The 23970-nt window shown below is 35.4% G+C and overlaps 1 protein-coding gene across 5 annotated transcripts in view; it reads left to right on the top strand.

Annotated features, from left to right (window-relative positions):
• LOC135210364 (CD109 antigen-like) overlaps positions 1–23970 on the top strand; it is a 1440954-nt gene that overhangs the window by 1232177 nt on the left and 184807 nt on the right. For all 5 annotated transcript variants that reach the window (XM_064243260.1, XM_064243264.1, XM_064243262.1 and 2 more), the window contains one exon: positions 3901–4043. In XM_064243260.1, the coding sequence (XP_064099330.1) occupies positions 3901–4043 (143 nt within the window). The remainder of the gene's footprint in view (positions 1–3900; positions 4044–23970) is intronic.

Below are 23970 nucleotides of genomic sequence, written 5' to 3' on the forward strand. Positions count from 1 at the left end.
GAAAAAAAAAACCTGCAGTAATAAAAATGGAGATAAAAGTGTCATTATCAGCAGTAGGAATAAAAGTAGTAATGGCAGTAATGAAAGTGATGATGATTAACATTGATTAGCATAGAGACAAAATATATGATTAACGTATTCTTGGTCATTTGTGCCATCAGAGGTCTCTTAAGCAATTAACCGGGCGAATATGAAAGCAATCACAGCTGATCCTTTGTATGCTGGTGACCCTTCATCCATCCATGTAAACAACAACAAAATGTTTCCTCTGAATATGGTGTTAGCTCTCATGCAGTGTAGTAATCCTATATCTTGTGAAATAATCCTGAATGTTAGTATTCTACGAATATAGGATTACGAGATTTAATTTGGGTACGAGTCTGGTTTTATTCATGAATGCGGATTTACAGGATTACTTGTAGATTACACCTCGTTTTACTTTCGCTAATCGCATAGAAGTAAAAGTTTTATTATATGTGGATGAATATGATTGCTGAAGACTTCATCTCATCATAATAATTAAGACTGCAGTTTCAAATGTTTAAAAGAAATTTAATCACTTACATAGGGGATGTACTAGAAAAGGATTTGGTAGATTAAAGGCTGCATATATACGAGAGGCGATATTATTAAAGCTCCAAACCTCCCTATTTATTTATCTATTTATTTATTTATTTATTTATTTATTTAATTAATTAATTAATTTATTCATTTATTTATTTTCGATCTGACAGGCGGATATGAAACCTGATTTAGTTGAGGTCAAAGGGAACTTCTGCGCCGCCTCTTAAAAAGTGGAAGGTTATAAATACAGGAAAGATAGAGTGGGGCTATATTTCAAATGGCTTTGAGTGTTTCAGATCGCGATTTGATTCTTTATTTCATTACCATCATGTTTCTAAGGTTGCAGCAGTATGCCCCAGCTCTCTCTCTCTCTCTCTCTCAACCCACTTACTTTCATTTTCACGCTTTACTGAAGAAAATCATTAGGATTTCGAATCTTCGCAATGAACCATTTTCTACTTCAGGCCTCGGACTACGTCCATTCCTTTCGATTCCGATCCCATTAATCTTGGGCAGAAAGAAATAGACAGAATAGAGGAAGCTGCGATAGGAATAGGGCAAAGACGCGAAGGTAATTCAAGTTACTCGCCAACTTTAAAAAGGATAGAGTTAAATGCACACTTTACATGTATTATAAGAAGAAAGAGTGCAATGCCCTGGCCCATACAGCCAAAACAATGGAAGACATTGGATAAGCAGCCGGTTCGGTGAATACTTAAGTGTATGTGTGTATTCGTGTGTGTGTGTGTGTGTGTGTGTGCAAGTGCGAGAGAGAGAATAGAAAAAGTCAAGATGGATAATTGACTCTTGTCAGTACTATTAATCGAAGGAGAGAGGGAGAATAAAGAACATATAATATAGGGATAATAAAGATATTCGAGCAAAGAACTCGAATTTAAAGGACTTCGACAAAGAAAAAAGGAGCAAGTATGAGAGGCACAGGGAGAGAGAGAGAGAGAGAGAGAGAGAGAGAGAGAGAGAGAGAGAGAGAGAGAGAGAGCTCAGAATTTTAATGGGGAAATAGCAATTCAACTTTTTATCTGTCATGGAAAAAATCAAATCCAACATATGTTTTTTCATTTAAATTCAAATCATGTATAACGACGGAATCTACAGAATGGAAACATTTTCTATAATACTGATAAATTAAATACCGAAATAGATTCGGTTTAGAGACGAAGTGAGACAGGATCTTCGGCTCGCCGAAATTAGAATTGGAGTTCAAGGGAGAAAAATATAGAGAATATAAAGGAGTAACGACATGAAACTTCATATTTCACAGGATTTAGGTGAAGTCAAAGAAAATGATTCAATTTCTGAATTCAAACGGGAATGGGAGAGAGAAATCTTGGAGAAACACGCGCATGAAAAAAGTAATGGAACATTGAATAATCTGCCCAGATATATATTAAAAGCATCAGACCACGCTCTGAGGGGACAGAAGACAAATTGATACTCCACACAAGGAAATTAGTCTGGATAGATTCCAAAGCAACTTTCCTATCGAATGATATGAAACAGTAGGAAAGTAATTCGCAACCTTTGATGATGTTAAGGGTGAAAATGAGCAGGAAGGGAAGGAAATACTTTTGCTTGTTGTCCTGCTTTCATTTGAATGCATAGGGTAGGGGAAGGACCTCCGGGACACAGCCCAAGCAGCCATTTTAAAATCCCTTGAAACAAAGAAAGGAAATAGAGATTAGTTGTGTGTTACAGAAGGGAATCCAGAGCTGAGAGAGAGAGAGAGAGAGAGAGAGAGAGAGAGAGAGAGAGAGAGAGAGAGGGAGTGTCGAATATGTGAAAGTATTTCTACAAGTCTCCTATTTTAGGTACGAAATGTTTCTATTTGTAAGTGGACAAAGAGAGAGGGGTGGGGGAGAGAGAGGGTGATAGGACTGTATAGTTGAAATGAAATAGAGCTTCGAACAAGAAAGTCAGAATTATTTCAGAACAAAAAGCAAAAACTGAAAAAGCTTTTGGATGCATCTCATTAAAAAAAAAGAAGAAAAAAAAAAAAAAAAAGTGAGGAACCGGTGTGGTGTGTATACGGTTTTCAGTTTCAATACTGTAATTAGGCTGTTATTTACAGTGGTAAAACGTCGGATACTGTTTTTGCTTTTTATAAGTAATATTGGAACTTTATTAGAAGAGCGTATCTTAAGAATATGAATAAGATTGATTAATAAACTAAAGAAGAAGAAAGATTAATTTCGTTTAATGAAAACTGAAGTACGGGAGAATTTAGGAATGGCAAATGAATGGATTGAGTCATTGGTTTCCAAGCTCAGAGATAAAGTGAGATGGAACATATTCCGAGTTCAAGATGGAATAAGAACTAAAGGGAAAATCGTCGTGAAGGAAAAAGAACGTTACGACTTCATACTATAGAAAAATAACGAAAAATTAATTAAGTGATCAGGTTCCTGAATGCCCAAGAGAATGAAAAAGAAGGAAAATGTCATGTAAGTGCTATCATGAATTCTCTTACTGAATATGAGAAGAGTGACCCTGAAGAAATGGCACACATCTACTATGATGCACCGGACATTGGTCGAAGGGTGACAGGAGACATGGTGGTACAGGAGCAAGGCAATTTGTCCGGATAAATTCCACTACAGCTTTCCTCTCGAATGATCTGAAACAGTGGGAAAGTCATTCTCTACCTTTGATAATATTAAAGGTGAAAATGACCAGGAAGGGAAGGAAATAGTTTTGTATGTTGTCATGCATTCATTTGAATGCATAGGGTAGGGGAAGGTCCCCAGGGACACGGCCAATGCAGGGATTTTTCCCCATTAGACAAAGAAAGGAAATAGAGTTTAGTTAGTGTGTTACAGAAGGGAAGGGAATGCTGAGAGAGAGAGAGAGAGAGAGTATAATATAAATGTACACTGATGCAAGGATGCTATTTAAGGTACAACAGTTAACTCAAATAACGAAAGAGAAAGATTTTCTAAAATGTGAAAGCATCCTACACAGGTATTTAATGCTCTCTTATAAAATAAGGAGATTATGAAAAATGCAAATAGTAAAATGAAATCCTCCGCGTGACAGAGTAATCGTATTTGTGCTCTGTTCTATTTCTGCTATCCTGTTCATTTCCTTATATTATCTTGAGTATTATCAGTCATTTGTTGGCGCCATTTGTCGTGCATTTTTTTCTTCTTATATGTTTTTTTTTATTTTTAACCAGTCGTTATTTTGTCAACTCCATCATTTCCTGTTCTTAAGTCTCGAGGCCTTTACTTTATTATTATTATTATTATTATTATTATTATATTATTATTATTAATATTTGTCGTTGACATCTCACCTCCACCTTCCTCTTGTGTGCAGATACTATCCCAGATGTCCCTAGACAATGGAGATTCAGAACAGACGCCCCTGGAGCAAATCTGGGTGTCCCAATCTGGGTTACCTGAAGAAATCCTTCACCTGCCGAGGGCGTCTCCAGGTGTCGATCCAAATACTACGTTCTCGTAAGTATCTTGAGGTTTCAGTATTATTATTTTTTATTATTCCTTTCGTCACTATATTACCTTCCCCAACGATGTGGTGATGTTTTGTTTGTGTTTGTGTCTGTTTGCTTGTCCGTCTGTGCCAACAACATATTTAGGATGAATGTATTTTGATGGTGAACATTCCCGTTTGAAGTAATAACGATGACAGTCTGATGACTTGTCTCTCTTAAAAACACCTCATCCAGAAGAGGTGAGTCCCGTATGTACTAGGCTAAGCTAGGAGTAAGATGTAAAATATGAGTAGAACATTGCAAGTACACTTGAACTGTCTATGAAAGCCGAGAAAGCTTGTATAAAGGAACTGTTGAGCCAAATGTCCTTCATCCAAGTGAAGCTTGGATGTTCAATGTAAATTAAAGAAAAACTGAAACTGTTGAAATAAACGGTCTGCATACTATGTGCTTTGCTAAAAGGAACTGATTAGTAATAAAAAATAATAAGTGTAGGTAAAACGCTACCTCAGTGTATTTGGAGATGTTTTAGGAAGATTGTTGATGATAGGCTGATGAAAAATGTATATGATTATGAAGTATTAGGAGGAAGCAGTTGAGGAAGACCCAGAAAGGTTTGAAAAAATGGCATGAAAAAGGTATGGGTAGGGAGGAACTGACTATCATGAAAGTGCGAGAGTTCGTGCTTGCCTTCCGGGTAGGTTTATGAAACGACTGATCTTGTGGAAGTTTACTATGCAGGGGCTTCATCTGCGATTCATTTAACGTCTGGTTGTGTCGGCGACTATCGTGAGTATTTGCTATGGAGCCCGCCATTTTAAAGGAAACGGCCACAAGTTAAAAAAAAAAAAAAAACAGGTATTTTCATTGCTATAATTACAGATATCTGATATAAAGTGATAAAGTGATTGCTTAGTATATATTTTACCAGATTCCTATTTGTTTACAGTTTACTGCTGGGTATGTTGGGAAACTTCTCAAGTAACTTATATAGCACTTCACTATGTTTACACGAAGATTGATTATCTGTTTCTCTCTGCATTTTTTAATTACAGCAGATTTCTGTAAAGCTTCACAAGGCTGCCGAGGAATTACGTGAATGTAAAAAGTTACGACAAAGTCTATATATATATATATATATATATATATATATATATATATATACACATATATATGGGATATATACAAAGACTATATATATATATATATTATATGATATATAATATATATATATATATATATATATATATATATATATATATGATATATATATCATTATCTGTTTCTCTCTGCAAATAATTTTTTACAGCAGATTTCTGTAAAGCTTCACAGGTGCCAAGGAATTACGTGGAATGTAAAAAGTTACGGCCAAAGTCTATATATATATATATATATAATATATATATATATATATATATATACATTTATATAAAATAAATTATATATATATAAAACTATTATATATATAATATATATTTATATATATATATATATATATAATATATATATATATATATATATATATGTATATGTATATGTATGTATAAAGGTATATGTATGTATATAGGTATATAACCTTGCAGTCTCGGAAATGGTGACGTAAGAGCGAAAAATAGAGATTTTTCGTATGCAGATCAAAGTTAGCCCTGGATAGTCTTTCAGAAGAAACTCCCCTCTACCCTGCATGTCCCCTCAATTCCCTTCTCCTGTGCCAAGCGCGGAGACCATTTTTATTGGGGCATGGCGGGGGCTGAAGGGATATTTTTTCCCTTCGCCCAGAGCACCAGTCTTTGATCAGAATGAATGATGAACACCAGTTGCCCTTAAGTGAACTGACACTCGCAAAATATGATCGGTTTGTTGTTGTTCGTGTTTCTCTCATCGCTGGCACTCGTGTGTTGGTCCAAATTGCTTTTTTTTCCCTTGGGGTTACTGAATTTCATATTAAATCTAGTTTTGTGCATAACCTCTAACAGTTTCTCGTTGGACGAGTGGTTTACGTGCTCACCTACCGATTCGGCGTACCCGAGTTCGATTCTCCGCTCTGCCACCGTGGAATCAGAGGAATTTGCTTCTGATGATTAGAAATTAATTTCTCGGTATATTGTGGTTCAGATCCCACAATAAGCTGTAGGTCCCGTTGTTAGGTAACCAATTGGTTCCTAGCCACGTAAAAATATCTAATCTTTCGGGCCAGCCCTAGAAAACCTTTTAATAGTTCAGTGGTCTGATTCAACTAAGATATGCTCAACTTTTTGTACATAACCTCTCTGTTTTTGGAACGACAGATTGCAAGCAGGGAAATAGGATGAATGATAAGAAATTGTAGATGTCTTTAAAGATTCGTGGAGAAATTCCATTTGGTTAATTAATGTCACACACTAATTGCGATGCCATATCAATGACAAACATGAAATGAATTCATGAAATTCCAATTCATTTTATCACTGGCAGAATACAGCACTGCACCCGTTTATATCGTCGAGTGATTCATACAAAATAGGAAAAAAAAAATATATCAAGATAGAACTTGCTGTTTGCAAGGCAGACCACGGATGGGCCCCTGAGTTCAAGCCCAGTGTGAGAGGATAATCTAAGTCTGACTTGGGTTCTAGAAACCAACGCTTGTATGGAAAGCAGAAAAGTTTTCACTTTTTCAAAATCCAAACCCAGAGTGACGCGTGCCACTCTTAATATCCCGCTCTAGAGAGATACGGCCATTAGCTGAAATGTGCGTTGTGTATATGTGCCCTTTGCTAAATACAGCGAACATAAATAAACCGTTTGACTGAACATGGGCACATTTCGCCTGTGATTAAAACGAATATGCAAAAATTCTGTGTAATAAAGAAAATGATTTGACATTTGCGCTGGGATGTGTAACCTTGTTTCTAAATCATTTCCATGCTGTTGTATGAATACATAAAACATTAAAATTTTGTTGTCGCGACGATTATTTGGCCTGGTTTTATATCAGTCATATTGAATTAATTCTCGAAAAAAACTATGTTTTATGGCACAAGCCTATATTATTTAACAACGGTGGGACGGTATAACAGTGCTATGGCTGTAATCGATTTGATTTAACTTTGAAAGTTTGTCATATTCCATAAAACGGCATAGTGTCTCTCTCTCTCTCTCTCTCTCTCTCTCTCTCTCTCTCTCTCTCTCTCTCTCTCTCTCTCTCTCTCTCTCTCTCTCTTATATGTGTATGTATTTTTTTAAGACTGAAAAGGGCTGATATTCCAAAGATATTCCTTTCTTCATGAATCTTTTATTTGTTATATCTTTTAATTATTCCATTAATTATCTCTCACCATTCAGATGGAAAGCTATCAGACAGAGCTGGCATTCAAATCATGGGTGTCATTTTTGTTTCGAGGGATGATTTAGTATGCGACATTTGCATCTATATTGGTCTTGAAAGGGTGCAATGGTATGACAAAGATTTAATATGAAAAGTGCAGACGTGTCGTGCTGTAAATACTGAGGTGTCATGAAATAACTGAGATGTCATTTAAAAAGAACAAATGTGTAATTTTTCAGTTGAATAGAGAGTCTGTGTAACCTGGGGCGTAATGCACAACGTAATGAGGTAGTTGAGATGTCATGTGGAAAGAACTGATGCAGAAATGGCTGAAGTGAAATTCGAAAGAAAACTGAGATGCGAAGAAGATCGAAGTGTAATGCATAAATACTGAAGTTCAGTGCAAAAACTGTGAAGATGCAACAAACAAAACCTGAAGGGCATTGCAAGCTGAGATATGTGAATAGTACTGAAGACCATTATGAAAAGGTATCGATGCCTGATGTATGAAGATCTTAGTAGGTGAGATGTGAAAAATGATTGAGGTGCAATAATGTATAAAGTGCTTAATTTATATTGCCTATTTTTATTATTACAATAAAAATTATGCTTATAAAATGTACGAAATATAACCATTAAAATTAAAGGAATTAAATTTTAAAAGGACATACATTATAATTAAAAATAACAGAACGTACAGTAAGCAAAAATTGAAGTAGCAGTGAACAGAGTTACAGAACACAAGATTAAGGACCGACCTAGAGGAGTGACAGCGTTAAACTCAGCGTAAACGTAAATAAACAATACAAGTCACGACAAATACAGAGGGGAGGAGGACGTGTGTGTATTTAGCGACGGAACAAGTTGTTTAATAAAAAGTGATTCCAGAATAACGAGGTCTTCATGGCTGGTGGTGTGGCCTAAAATGCAGAAGTCTTTATTATCGATATGTGTTCCACAGATTTTGGAGTGGTTTCTAATATTGGAATGTTACGGCTTTGTAATTCTGCTGCCAGTACGGAAGCTTACGCCACGATGAGCATCGATACGCACCTTAAGGAGTCTGCTGGTGGATCCCACATAGGTCCTGTTTGACCTTCAGGGCAAGTGTATTTATAAATAACACCAGAGGACATATAAGGTGATAATCACTCTTTAGATATAAAGAGTGAACCGATGGCGGAGTTCTTTGGAATTAATTTAACGTCAGTAGTATAAAAATGTTCCTGAATTATTTCTGTGAGCTTTTTGTGAAATTTGAGGTCAGGGGTAAATGGAAAGCACGCATAAAACTTCATTTTTGGGACAGTTACAGCTTTTGGTTTAGTGATGAAATGTTTGCCCAGTAGTTGATATAATTTCTTATACACCAGCTTCGCAGGAAAACGGTTATTATTTTTAAAAAGTTTGTAATTGTCTTGACTTTTAAAGCAAAAAAACATTGAAACTTGCGTCAGTTGTCCAAAATAAAACATTACCTATTGGCTCAAATAATTTTTTACCGTTGTAGGAAAAAATTATATAGTCAATAAAAATGATAAAATTACGAGTTCGGGGAATATTAATTAAACCATTAAATCGAAATCTATAACTGGCAGTATAATTTGACATTTGATTATATATTCAGTTCTTTCGTAGTATAATGTGGGAATTCACTAAATCTTCAGTTCTCCTTCTAGTCTGAACTTTACATGCTTAAAAATATTTCTGATCTTTTAATGCATTGTTAATGTTTCATTCTAATGTTCTTAGTCACTTGCTAAACTCTTTACGGCGCCAATCAAGCTATGGTAGATTCCTCACAAGAGTTTATATGCGCGAAACAAACCCATAAAAATACACATTAACCTCCAACTAATGTGGTGGAGATAATTTCACAATAGTCTGTGTGCTTATTAAAATGGGCAGTGAAGCTGATCATGTTTTACAACAGATCTTTAGAAGATAATGAGCAAAAAGTTCTTGAATAATGTAAAAACAAACGTGGACATCGATAGACTTCTCTAGCAGAGTAATGGACAGTTAACATTGGATCAACAGACTCGGATATATCGCAGGAATTTTTGAGAACATACTACTATAGAACAGTGAACAAAACAAAGTTGCAACCATGGATTTGTCACTATAGTCCGACAGATCTAAACTGATAGATTGTTTACTTCCTTGAGAAAAACCCTGTTGCCAGTTCTCTCTTAAACTTTAAATCGTCCCCTTCTTAAGTCCTCAGCCATCTCCCAGGGAGGCAATATTTGGGACAGTACCTAATGAAACTGACCGTATAAATCCTAATCCGTAAACTCGATCCCTATTTATTTGTTTATTACTTTTGAGACTATGTAATTTTATATTTGTTATGACTTATACCCTTAAATTTTGCTTATTATATTACATATTTTATATGATGATATTTTTCATTAAAAGTAATAAAAATCGGTAATTGCCATTCAGTATGTATGTCTTATGTATTTCCGTCTGCCGTACTATCCTTGGATTTCATTGCTCTTCATTTTAGGTTTCCCCCTCATTCTAATTCATCAAGTTATGATTTACTTAAATTTCATTTCCTTTTTCACTCACGGTCTAATGCGTGTAACAATTTTTACTTTTTATAAGGTTGTTGCACATAAACTCATCATTGGGAGAAAAAATTATTTACATTAATTATTGCAGGAATTGTAATAATATGATTCTATACAAAATGTACATTACGAAGAAACTTCGTCGTCAGATGTTCTTACTTTAATAACAGCTATCCTTTGCAGCATCGCCTGTTTGCAAGTTTTCGGAATGCTTAACTGCATTTGCCCGTTTCACAGCGTGGTTTCTGTAGGAATAAATTAATTTTCCTACTGACTATTGTTAAAGCAAGAGTTCATTCTTTTTGGCGCTAGAGTTCTCAGCTAGACCGGGCGGTAGGGCTTATACAAAGGGTAGCTGAAGAGATAATTCCTTTAAACTTCATGGTTTAATAGTCTTGGCCCACTTGGAAAAGTGGCAACGTTTTTTGAAACTCTGTCACGTTTATAAATGCGATTTCTCATTTTATTTACAAATAAAATTATAATCACAATATGTGAACGCTTAAGTCCAGCAAAACATGCTAAAATCTTTAAACTACCGATTTATTGATTCATGTGTTATAAAGTAAGGTATTTAAAACTGGATACTGGTAAATGTGGCAACAGGGTTTTTACCCAAAGACGAAAACAATCTATCAGTTTAGATCTGTCGAACTATAACACCCTCCAGTCAAAGGGATTTGGTGTGGAAACATCCTCCTACCAAGTTCAGTTATATCTGGGCTTGACTTTCTAAGAAAGAGAAGTAAGAGAAAGAAGAATTGTAATTATTATTTAGAGTTAAGTATTATTTAACCAGACCACCCACCCGAAGAATTAGATATTTTCTTAGGGGACCTACAGCTTATTGTGGAATCGGAACACATTATATCAAGAAATGAATTTCTAATCACCAGAAATAAATTCCTCTGGTTCCGCGTTGGCAGAGCGGGGAGCGAACTTCGGACTGCCGAATCGGTAGGCAAGCACGTAACCCACTAGTCCAACGAGGAACTGTATAAAGGATCTTGGAGTATCTTCAGAATAAGAAGTCAAGACACTTACTGTTAAGACTGGGCAGTCGTCTTGTTGCCGATTCAGCCTTTTCTCTTTCATGTGGCGCTAATTGTTCGAATTTAAGGTACCGAGTAAATGAAATATTTAGGCAGAAAAGCACGGAAGATCATCACAGATATTAACCATAGAAAATAGGTTCATTTTGAATGTGTAGTAATAATATGAGTGATTTAGTAAATTTTTTTTATAACGATGTTATGAAAGACGTACAATTAATTACATTGGTATTTAGTAAAAAAAAAATATATAATATATATATATATATATATTTTACTAAATACCAATGTAATTAATTGTACGTCTTTCATAATATATATATATATATATATATATATATATTATATATATATATATATATATATCTTGTTATATAACTTGTTTCATAAATATATATATATATATATATATTATATGTATATATCTTGTTATATAACTTTATATATATATATATATATATATATATATATATATATATATATATATATATATATATAGTTATATAACAAGATATATATATATATATATATATATATATATATATATATATATATATATATATATATATATGTATTTTCCAGAAATTCCACGGGGGAATATATATATATATATATATATATATATATATATATATATATATATATATATATTCCCATGTGGAATTTCGGGAAATACATAAAAAATTGCGTGGAAAATGCAAAATGAATAAGATACCATGAACTGTTCTCACCTGTTCTTTCAGTTTTCTCTAATATTAAAGTTTCTCTTTAGGAACTGGAGTCGTCGGGGATCTCTTCCAAACTTGTCAATAACCCTGTTCATTTTCTCTGTGTTCTGGCTGTTCACTTTGTCACAAATGTTAATTGTTAAATAATTTTTCGAAAAATAAAAAAATAAAAAATCATCAAAATTCTCCACAGGTGAGATGTTAATAAGAAGAAAAAAAAAAGTGTCGCCATTTTGCATCTAAGCACTTTGGGAAACATTTTTTCTTTCTAAAAAGAGAAGGGGGATACCCCCCTCCCTTAGACCCCTCTCCCACAGCGATCTCCATATTATTGCCCCTCCTCCCTGCATTTTTTCTGCGGACGCCCATCATATACACATATAGATAGATGGATGGGTGAGAGTGCCCCGCGGGCGTTCTGCAGATATTCGGCCGATATTATGAACTTGAGGTAGCATAGTATTGATAATTTTCAAATCCTTCCTTAGAGACCTGCAATATTTATCCTTTTTTCAACGAAGTATTAAAATGGCAATTTCATGATCTTATCACGTTATCCTTCTGTGCACAGGGTCAGACCTGGGCTTTGTGTGGCGCCTTTTGCCTACTTGAATTCAGACGTGTTAGGTGTGGAGTTCCAATAGTAAAATTCTCTCTCTCTCTCTCTCTCTCTCTCTCTCACTACAATTTTTGTGGTCTGTGTTAATAACATAAGAGTTACAAGAGCGTTTTCACACTAAATCTCAGAAAATGAGTCTCATTCTCTAGTTAAAGATCTATAGGTCATGTACTTCGTCATCCATACTTTCTTCTTTTATTTTTTATTTATTTTTTATTTTTTTGCTAATTTGATTAAACCATCTGGCAGTTTTCATGAGATAGGGTCGTTAAGAATGGTAAAGAAAGTCATAAACTGAATATTAATAATGAATAAAAGGCAATATGGCTTTACTCTATTGTCGTATTTGTTCCATTTGTTTGTGATTATATCGTTTCCCAGTAGTTTGGTATCCATGTCTTGCGTCATGCATTACTACAATTTTAAACTTTATCAACAACAGATCAAATATACGTTATTTGTGTTTCAAAGTTTGTTATATATGTGTTACAGTGAGACTGTGAAACCAGGTCGAAATCCGTGAAATTTTCGGGGAATTCATGTAGTCACCAATTCATTTAGGGACTATTTGACCCAAGGGGCTAGTACTAAACACGACGAAAGTTGTTCATCTACGCTGTCTCGCCGTGGTTAGTACTAGTACCTCGGGGATCAAATGCTTTTAGGGATATATGATTCCTTGAGGGCACAAAAACGGCGAAACACATTTTGGTTCCCGATGTAAACACAGCGAAACAGTGTATGTGAATCACTGTTCCGCCGTGTTTAGTTAGTGCTAGTCCTCGGGGATCATCAAATGTCCGTAAGTGAATAGGGGATTTCACGAATTCCCTAAAAATTTCAGGGATTTCGTAAAATCCCTGGTTTCACAATCTTACTGTAACATGTATACAGCATTTCAGATCTGAAATCACTAGACTGAAATTACAGTCAAGGAAATATGGTTGCAGGATTTATTGATTCGTTATGTGTCTAAAAAAAAAAAAAGCGGGAATCAAATTACTGTTTTAAATTGGGCCATTCATTTTGGTCATGAATGCAGCGTTCATTATCTTCGTGGAATAGGGCTCTATTTTTGCTATCATGAGTTAATGCTGTGTGCGGTGTGGACCCTTTAATCAAATAAAAAACATGTCAGATCTACAGTAACAACTACAGTTTATTTGTACGACTCATGACGGAGGCTCATCAGCGCCGGCCTCGCGTTTTGTCATGTGATGGATGATTGACAAGCCGTATATTAACCAGAAACTAATTGTAATGCAGTAATGAACTCTCCTTTTTCACGAGTGAGGGAAAGGAAAAAGCTCATGTGTGCTCGTTAATTGACCCCCTTTTACCCTTTGACGAATTGAAATATCATCGTGAACATTTATTTTGGGACGCCGCTACTTTCTATTCCAAGCACCTGGAGTTGTCCGCGGCGGAGTGTTACAAATGGCCCGCGCGATTTTGCATTTGTTATTCATTGCGATTTTGATTGGTTCATTGAAAATGCGGTGACTTGGTGATTAGCAAGGGGAGGGACTGTCTGGCTGGTGATAACATTACCATGATGATCACATATCCTCTGGCTAACACATTCGACCATTAACTGATGCCCTCGATCACCCATCATAAGGGATACGAGTGTAATTGTGGATTAGGTGGAGAGACAGACGGTCATCTACACAGCAGCGAGGGATGAGCGGCACAAAGAAGCCAATTATCATAATGGACGGTAAACTCGTTACGCTGGGGATATCGAAACGTTTGATAAGAACGCGAACGTTTGTTTGAATCGTTATTGCACCATCATGCCGTTCTCTCTTAATTAAGGTTGTTTTGCTTATGAAAAGGATGACTGGATTTCTTTTCCTGTAAAATGCACTTGTTTCACTGTTGGAAAGGATTGGCGTTGAAATGTTCGTCGTACTTTCAAGTTTCTTTCCTTAGAAGAGAGCGATAATCATTCAACACCTTCATTTTATGGTCACAGAAAAAATATTTCTCTCTCTCTCTCTCTCTCTCTCTCTCTCTCCTCTCTCTCTCTCTCTCTCTCTCATATATATATATATATATATATATATATATATATATATATATATATATATATATATATATATATATATATACGGGTTCTGTCTTTGTTTTGTGTCCTGTTCGTTTTTGCTGGGTTCACATTCCGTTATTTTCTGTCATGCTATAAAAGGTGTTCTCATTTTGGTCAGCGATCTTTTTATCCTCGTTTTCCTCCGTTTTTGCGATTATTTGCTCACTTATTCCTTCCTTCGCTATTTTGCTGCTGCTTGATATATGTATGTGTGTGTGTTAACGAGTTAATTACTAAAATACCCATGTTGTTACTAACATACACACGCACACACACATGCATGCATGAATATACTGTAACTTCGTTATTTTATAATTTTCTTTCGTTATTCTTTATCTGACTCGTGAGTCATTTTTCTCCCCTTTTATCTAAAGTTTTTTGTTATTCTTATATGTTTTCATCTGTCAGCGTCCATTTTTTAGATTAATTTTTGTAGTTTTCCATTTCACTTTTATTACCCGTTTTTCATGTCCGCGTGTGTTCTCTTTATTTTACAGTTTTCAGTTCATTTTTTCATCCGTTTCTTATGGTTTTATTTCACTTCACTCTTCATTTATTTTAATTTTTCCTTACTTTTCTCATTTATGATATTTTTTTTTAATTTAAGCGTTTTTTTTTTCATATTTTCTTTTCTCTTGTCCCTTGCCCTCGACTCATCAAATTCTTTCGATTTTTTTTCTCCTTCATGTCTTTTGCCATTGTGTAATCCTTCCCCCTTCCCTGTGTTGACATTCATTATCACCCTCATCCTTTCCTCCCCCTTCCTTAGTGCCTCATCTTTTTTCCTCACCCTCCTTCATTCCACCCATTCTTGCCTAGCAATTCCCCATCTCGGTTCTCCCCCTTATTCCAGCACCCTCCGTTTTTGATCCCATCTCTATTCGTCCCTCGCCGCCCATCCCTGTTATGTCTTCTATTCCAAAATCTTCTTCATTCTTATTTCTGTCCCCTGTTCCAACGCCCTCCCAGCTCACCCCCGCCCCCACCCCATTACCCCCTCGACGTTTCCTTTCTATAGGATTCCTTTATCAATATGGGTATTTATGGGCTGGGGGGAGACCTTTGTTTTGCTGCTCCTTCTTGCGAAATACGACTCTCGGAGATCGATCTTGATGACGGCTGGGGATAGCATGGATAAGTGATAGCAAATAATCTCTCTCTCTCTCTCTCTCTCTCTCTCTCTCTCTCTCTCTCTCTCTCTCTCTCTCGTTATGGTAATAAGGTTGACAATATCTCTGCGCGTCGGGAATTACCATTTGATTCTTGTTCTTATTGAATGTCATTATGGTTATTTATTGCCCAGTCGCCTGTTCGTATTTATGCTTGAATTTCGGAATGATGTCTTTCATCTCCCATATGTTCTTAGATAGTGGTATTTATACAGGTATAATTCAGGTGTTTTATGTCTACTGATTACGTTCGGTATTTAATTCACTCTTGATGCGTTATTTATGCAGATTTTACTCATTACACATCTAAGACGTATGTATATAATTATGTCACTCTGACACGTGACATATATTTTATATTAGCACAAGGAAAATTGAAGACTAATTATATATATATATATATATAATATTATATATATATATATATATATATATATATATATATATATATATATATATAGTGTGTGTGTACTCAGTTTCGAGAAAACGTAAGAGTCCTCGTATGAGAATTCTCCCCATTTTTCCTTATATTATTCCTTCCCATCCTTTTATTTCCTTTCTCCTCATCTCACTCCCTCTCCCCCACCCACTACAACATCTGCGGTTTACATCTCGGCATGGCTATGAGATTCAGGTATCGAATTCTGTCCCCAACATTACGATTTGGAAACGGTGCATCGCCATGTTTCCTTACTTGACAGATTATATTGGAAATGTCCATTCGGGCTGCTGTCCTCCTCTTGACGTGCATCTCTGCTCAGACGGCTTATATGACAAGGGGAGTCGCAGTGCATTCCTGCTCACAAGTCCAGGTTTCGATAGATCACATTAATTCTCTTGCGTTTGGTTCTTTCATTGTGGAAGGAGATCTGTTGTGAATGGAGGTTTCTGTGTGACTGTGTATCATACTGTATGCATTAATGATTGTATTCATATATGTATGTGAACTTCATAAAGCTTTGTGTTTACAATAATGGGATGATTGATATTTATGCACTTTTGGGTGAAGAGAATTTGTAATTCGGATGTATTGGGGTGGACAAGGGAAATGTCTGAACAGTGCATAATACTGCAGATGGAGTGGGAAATGGATTGAATGAATGGGTTTAAAATTACAGAAGCAAGAAAATACGTGCAGTTTACAGGCGAGTGTATTTGTCAAGTGCGCTGATGATGAGCCTTCTGTATGAATATGGCAGTGATCATTATGTTCTTTCGTCTTGCAAGCCAGACGAAATGCGTAATGTGGAAAAATATATAGACTTGAGTAACTATGGCATGTAAATATCTTCAGTGTTTTGCCCCTTCATCCTTAGAAAACGCAAGTCTAGCTGGATTATGGACCCGAGCTCAGAGATACGAGCACAGGTGCTTGGCACCTCTTTAGTGAAGGCTATAGGTCCACAACCAACAATTGGGGGAGCACCAGAAACCGTTGGCTGTAGAATTATGGGAAAGGTTAAGGCAGTGAGTGGTGTCTTTGGCTTCAACTCAGGCACCTGGCAGCGGTAGGAGATTTTGGCCCCAGTCATCTTCGATCTGCATGCTACTGGCCATCTTTTAGGGGGTGTTCAGCCGGTCAATCTCCATATATGATGCCACTGTCGTGGATAGTAATGATTTTGGTGGTATTTCATAGGCCTTTGCGTCACACGCCGTTAGAGGCGATGACTCCACACACACACACATTATATTATATATATATATATATATATATATATATATATATATATTATATATATATATATATGTGTGGTGTATATGTGTGATGTATGTGTGTGTGTGTGTGTGTAATATATATAAGCGAATACCACAAGAAAATGATATCTGCCTAGCATTGTCCTGTGGTATTACGCTTTTAAAGAAGTCGTGTGCATCTAGTATGATTTTTGAAGCGCGTATTTTTGAAGCGTATAATATATAATATATATATATCATTTTATTATATATATATTATTATTTTATATAGATATTATATATATAATATATCTATATTATGGCCGTGTGTGTCTGTGTGTGTGTACGCTTAACAAATATTTCGTGCTTTCCCAAATACTAGTATCGTGCATAAGTTGCATTATACAGAATTTGAAATGTACTTGTTACTGGTGAATCAATTCTCCTTTAGAGCATTTTAGATGGAATTCAAATGAGATCTTTAGGATGCTGTTGGGATGGAATGCTAACGATGTTTGTGAAGCATAATGTAAAATGATCCGCGGTGATGAAAAGCTATGTCTGTTTTTAGGTGGTTTTCCACATGGGGGGCGGGGGGGGCGGCCGGGGCCGGGGGGGGGGGGGTGGGGGGGGGGGAAATTGAGGAGGATATTTTGATGAAAATATTAGGATTTAGAAGTTTTGTCTTGTAGAGGCTTCAACAGGATTTGAAGATAGAGGTGAGTAGCTCAATGTATGTAGATTAATTGAAGCCCTGTGTACGAGTAGTTGGCATAACAATGATTTCTTTCTAAAATCACCATCTATTAGACTGTTTGTTTTGTATAACGTTTGTATATATATATATATTTATATATATATTTTATATATATATATAATATATATATATAGACGACAGGTACCTTCCTTATGTTAAATTCTCAGTGGTTATTGTCATGAAAAACTTGGCTAGCGACGTTGATGTTGCAGTGGAGACTAAAGTGTTAGAGTCAGGATTGGTTACGTCGATTCGTAAAGAATTTGTTTGTAATCATTCCATCAGTTTTGAATGGAAAGCAATTAAGCACAGATGCTATCAGCGTGGGCTAATAACGTTTTTGTATGTTTCATTAGGGTTTTTTTTTTTTGGCTAGTTGGTTTGTACAGACACTGAATGTTTCAGTCTGCTTTTGTACTGTTTTCAAACTATTTTTTTATGAACGGTACCTATTATTTGAATTTGTGACATCATATTTCATACATGACGAATTTTTATGTAGCGTAGTAACAATCTAGAAAAGAAAAATCAGCATGACTCATGCAGTGTTTGTTTTCTCTCTCTCTCTCTCTCTCCTCTCTCTCTCTCCGTGTTTTTATTACATGGCTTTTAGCATAAAAGAACGTCGTCTTTTTGAAATGTAATAGGCAAAAAAGTCACAACTTGCAGTGAATTAAGTATATATAATAATATATAGATATATATATATATATATATATATATATATATATATATCATATATATATATATATATATATATATATAATATATAAATATATTTATATATATATATATATCTAATATATTATAATATATATATATATATATATATATAGTATACAATATATACGTATATTCTTTATCTACATAAACACTTACCACGATGTATCCGTAAAAATCATGATCTGGGTGTAAACGGTTCCTCAGTGGGCTTAGAATACGTTCAAATGGGTACGTAGAAGAAGAATTCAACACGATTCGCCAAACACCTAACTGCATAAATAATATAGATATGAAATATTATATATAATATAACTATAATAATTATCTATATATATCAAATTATATATTATTATATTATATATAATAGATATAACTCAAATTATATATTATTTATTATATATATATTATAGATTAATATTTATATACATGTATATACTAAATACCATACAATATTATTATATATATATATATATACTATAATATAATATATATAATATATATGTATACGTAAGGTGTTGTTTTTGTTGTGCGCTGTGTTGTGGTATAATTTAATTTAAGCCATATAAAGAATCTCCAAGTACTCGCAAGGGGGGAAAAGTTTAGAATAAATATAAACAGGAATAAGGTTTTAATAGTGTAATTGGGAAACCCGAAATATAGAACAATAAATGGATATATATGTATGTGCATGGTGGGAGGATGAAAGCAGTTGATCCACAAAGGCATTTGGGTGTGAAGTGATGTGACGAAGTAAGGAGCAGGATGTTCTGCAGAAGAGAATAAGAACGAAACTAGAGCATCTGTGGAAATAGATGTCAGACCGCCGGTGGGAATTGTTGAGCACAGTCTTCTTGATGGCGAAGAGTTTTGAAGGGGTCCGAATCACGGTTGATAAATCTGCTGAGTGCGTGTATGTAACGACTGATGCAGTACTATAATATTTTGGAACAAGCCCCCCATTTGTGATTCAGCAGCTAAAGAGCTACAGCGTCGTGGGGGTTGGAGTGAGGATGTCTTGTCTTTTCTCGGAAACCTTTCGGTTTTAGCGGAAACGGCTTAATGTTGAAAGGAAAGCTAAGTACATTTTAAACTGGTGGTTTAAAACGACTTAATGGTAGTTCTTGAAACACTAAGGTAACAAAAGGTTATAACGTGTCAGTTTTATTTTATGAACTTACAGTTATATATTATAATTAGATAGATAAGATATTATATAATACCATATATATATATATACAGATAACACACCACACACACACACACCACAACATAATCTATTATATTATATTATATAGGCAACCATCGAAAAATCTGCCAAACCGAGCTTCTTTCGGCAATTCAGCTCACTTTTGATAGAAATGAGGTCCTGATCCAGAGGAACGAGGTCCATCCCAGGATCTTATTAGGAGGGCCAACGCCACCCGGGGTCATGTTTGAAGGGGTTTAACTGAGGACAGGTAAATTACTTGCAGTAGAAATCAGTCTGATAGATATATATATACTATATTATATATATTAATATTATATAATGTAATATATAGATATATGTATAATATATAATATATATATATGACAATATAATAGAATATATATATATAATCATATGATAGATAATATTATTATAAGTATTATAAGGTACATTCGGTTCTTAATAGGTTTTATAAGCAACCATTTGTTTCCATTCACCAAAAAGATTATTTGTTGCCTCTAATCAAGAGGTTAATGCCCAGTTTCGAAACTTTGTGAGGGACAGATTGAATTGCAGTGATTATGTCTGTACTTTTCTAGTCACAAACTTTCTTTTTGTTTTCGTCAAAAGCAAATGCACGGGGACATTCAAAAATTACTTCGAGGAACGACCAAAAAAATCACTACTGTTCCCAGTTCATTCATTCCAAAACGGACAGCTATTTCAGCCATTAAGTGGAGAATTCGACCGAGAAGCTGAAAACAAAAATCAAAATAAAAAATTTGAAAATTTCCCACTATCACCTTCAAGTTTGATGGGGCAGCGCCGCCCGCCGTACGATGTATGCTTGTGTGTTCGTGTGCATTTTCCTTCCTGTTGTTAAGAAGTGTACGATACGTTGGGCGCAATACCATTAATCGTACTTAGCTCCAACCAAGGCCCGCTGTCCTCCAGTGACGTAGAATGTTCTGACTTTTTGTTATACGTAGGACCCACTGGTTATCCGAGTAATGGTGACGCATATAGTTTTCGGCTATATGTGATATTTATTGTTTATAATAATTTGCAGTATACAATTGCAATGATACATGTAAAGAGGTTCGGGTAAAGTCATAGGGCTATGACTCGGAAGATGACGAAGAAAGGCCTTGAAAAGGAATTGTTTACTTTAGGTCTGCTGTCTCCCGTGAAGATAGCCTTGTTTAATAATACTTGGGATCACGCAAAGGATTACTTTGGTCTGACAGAAACTTCGAACTTATGGTATAATGATGCTAAATGAGAGCAGACAGAATAGCAGGCTATCATATTACGTTTTTGGTGTGAAATTAGTGTTAATTTCCCTGCAAAATTAACATATACTATCATCAGTTGTTGTTCAAGATGGCACCCTTCAGTTGAATATCCAAAGTATTCAGCCAGTTGTTTCATCCTAAGCACTATATGGTGTGAAGGAAGGGTGAAGCAATTAGCTGTCATTGACAGCGGTTGGAAGTACACAGTGTATTATTTTTTCAAATAGAATTAGTTTATGTTTATCATTTGATAAAAAAAAAGTATCACAGCCGAGGCTTTGTTGGAATAATAGATGGTATACTCGTATTTATACTCCAAGAGCAGTGTCCAGGAAAGCCGATTTTCAGAATTTCTAAGCAATAGAACTCAGATATTTTTCGTGACAGAAAATTGATTTTGAAATTACAATTCTGAAGCATGATTAAAATTTTAGCATAATATTTTACGTTGGTATATGACATTTCTATATTTTAGGCTTTTGAAATAAGCTTTCGATAGGACAGTTTTATGAACTTTCTGATTTAAGAGTTTTATTACTTAAAATTCAAGTAATTCATGTTTTAATTTTTATATCAGTATCCATAGTTATTAGGACTAATTGCTTTGATAACAGGTAATAGATTTTATCAAAATAAAGGGGAAAATTACAATAATTCGCAGCATTATGGAAGAATTCCCATGAAATTCGTCGAAAAGTAGTATGGAGGGAACTCGTAACGGGTAGTGAAATTAACTGAAATCCGAAGATACATAAAGTACCCCCGAATTATCCCCTTAACGTGTGACCTTTCGGGATACATTCATTTTGCTAAGGCACCACACATAGCTGAGTAAAGACATCAAACGTTAAAAAATTCGAAAATGAGAAATTTGAAGGTAGTAAAATGTAACTCCTTGTGGGATATTTCTTTGGAAATTACAGTTTCCTATAGTATGTGGGTTGCTTATAAAGAATTTAGGTAGATCTGTAATACTATTCCGCGGCGGCCCAGACTATGGCAGTTGCGGTTTTCTATGATGTTTTACCTCCTGAATAAGAATTGTAAGTAATATTTATTCGGACGACTGTAATTAACCCCCAGGGTCCAATACTAAACACGGCGAAATACATTGGACACACCAATCCCTAGTGGATGTCGTATCCGCGGTTACGTTCCTTGCAGTCCGTGCGGAACTATTCTGTAGAATTACCAGAATTTACCATAACTTTTAGGGGGTCGACTTTAATTAACCCCCAGGGGCTAGTATTAAGCACGGCGAAATACATATGACGCCCCAATCCCTAGTGGATGTCGTATTCACGGGAACGTTCCTTGCAGTCCGTGCTGAGTTATTGCCTAGAATTACCTTAGAAATTTTAGACCGCTAACCACCTTATCACATGGCGGTTATCAGAGTCGAAGCATTTCATATGTAGAGGTTCCATCGTCCTCCAATTTCAAAACTGCTAACCACAACTGCCTGAGCCCACTGAATTTTCCTAGGATGACAGAGTGCCACATCACAAGGATATATGTCTGGTTTGGCCGCCAGAAGACTTTCAGTCCTAATTTTTTGCAACCTTGGGTGTCTGCGCCTCTGAGATCGGACAAGCTTCTTCACGGCTATCCAGAGTAGCCATGACTTGACACTTATGTTTAGTCACGCAAATTTTGTCTTTATAGCTGCGAGTTTCATTAGTAAGAATAGCTTGTTGATATGTACTGTTCAGCGAAATTTGTAGTGTTCGTCAGCTCTCTCTCTCTCTCTCTCTCTCTCTCTCTCTCTCTCTCTCTCTCTCTCAGAGAGAGAGAGAGGAAGCAAAACTACAAACTTTGCTGATTTGTACATATCAAGAAGCCATTATTACTAATAAAACTCACAGCTAAAGAAAAGAGAGCAGCAAATAATGACTTCCGATGAGGAGGGCCGCCCGGAAAGCCGATAGCCAATAAGTGAAATGGCAGAAAGCAGTTGTAGGGAACCGGATCCGATAAAAGAATACAATCAGATTACGTCGTTTTTCGCGTCATTTTCGATACACAACTGAAAAGGTGTTATTTCATTCCGCCTAACGATTTCAAATATTTATTTCCTGTTTAAAATGCTGTAATGTTTATTCAAAATACTTCGACAGTTATTGAAACGATAATTATATACATACTCAGAGAATTCCTGGCCCTTTTTTCAAAGTGATTTGGATGTATTGGTGTCAGTCGACTTCGAATACTGAGCAAATGTTTATCATTACAAGTAAATATTTACGTAATGCAAGACAAATGTGTATTTTGCCTTACGTACATATATTGGTATCGCAATGGATAGAAATAAAACCAGAGATGGTAAAAAGGATTGTGAGATGAAACATCACTGTTAAACTCACCGGAGTCCAGCTGCGCACACAATTAGCCTATACAAGCGCTGAGACGCATATCATGGCATGAGTAAAGCATAGGTCTGCCTTTTCCTTTTTTTTTTTTTTTTTTTTTTATGGGCAAGAAATATCAACCGCCTATCACTGTTAGGCTGATCTTCCTGTGTGGGATTAGAAGTTAGCTGGCCATGTCGCCTATAGCCTAACCTTTCCTTTACAATTCTTAAAAATTAAGATTGTAACCTCAAAGCTACAAACATGTATAGTGTATATATATATATATATATATATATATTTAATATATATATATTATATATATCTAATAAAAGGAGCCCATAAAAACACCAAAATGTAGAGAGACATCGTCGACGCAGTGTTCATTCAACCAACGCT

This window comes from Macrobrachium nipponense, chromosome 39, assembly GCF_015104395.2.
Source record: "Macrobrachium nipponense isolate FS-2020 chromosome 39, ASM1510439v2, whole genome shotgun sequence".
Lineage (NCBI taxonomy): Eukaryota > Metazoa > Arthropoda > Malacostraca > Decapoda > Palaemonidae > Macrobrachium > Macrobrachium nipponense.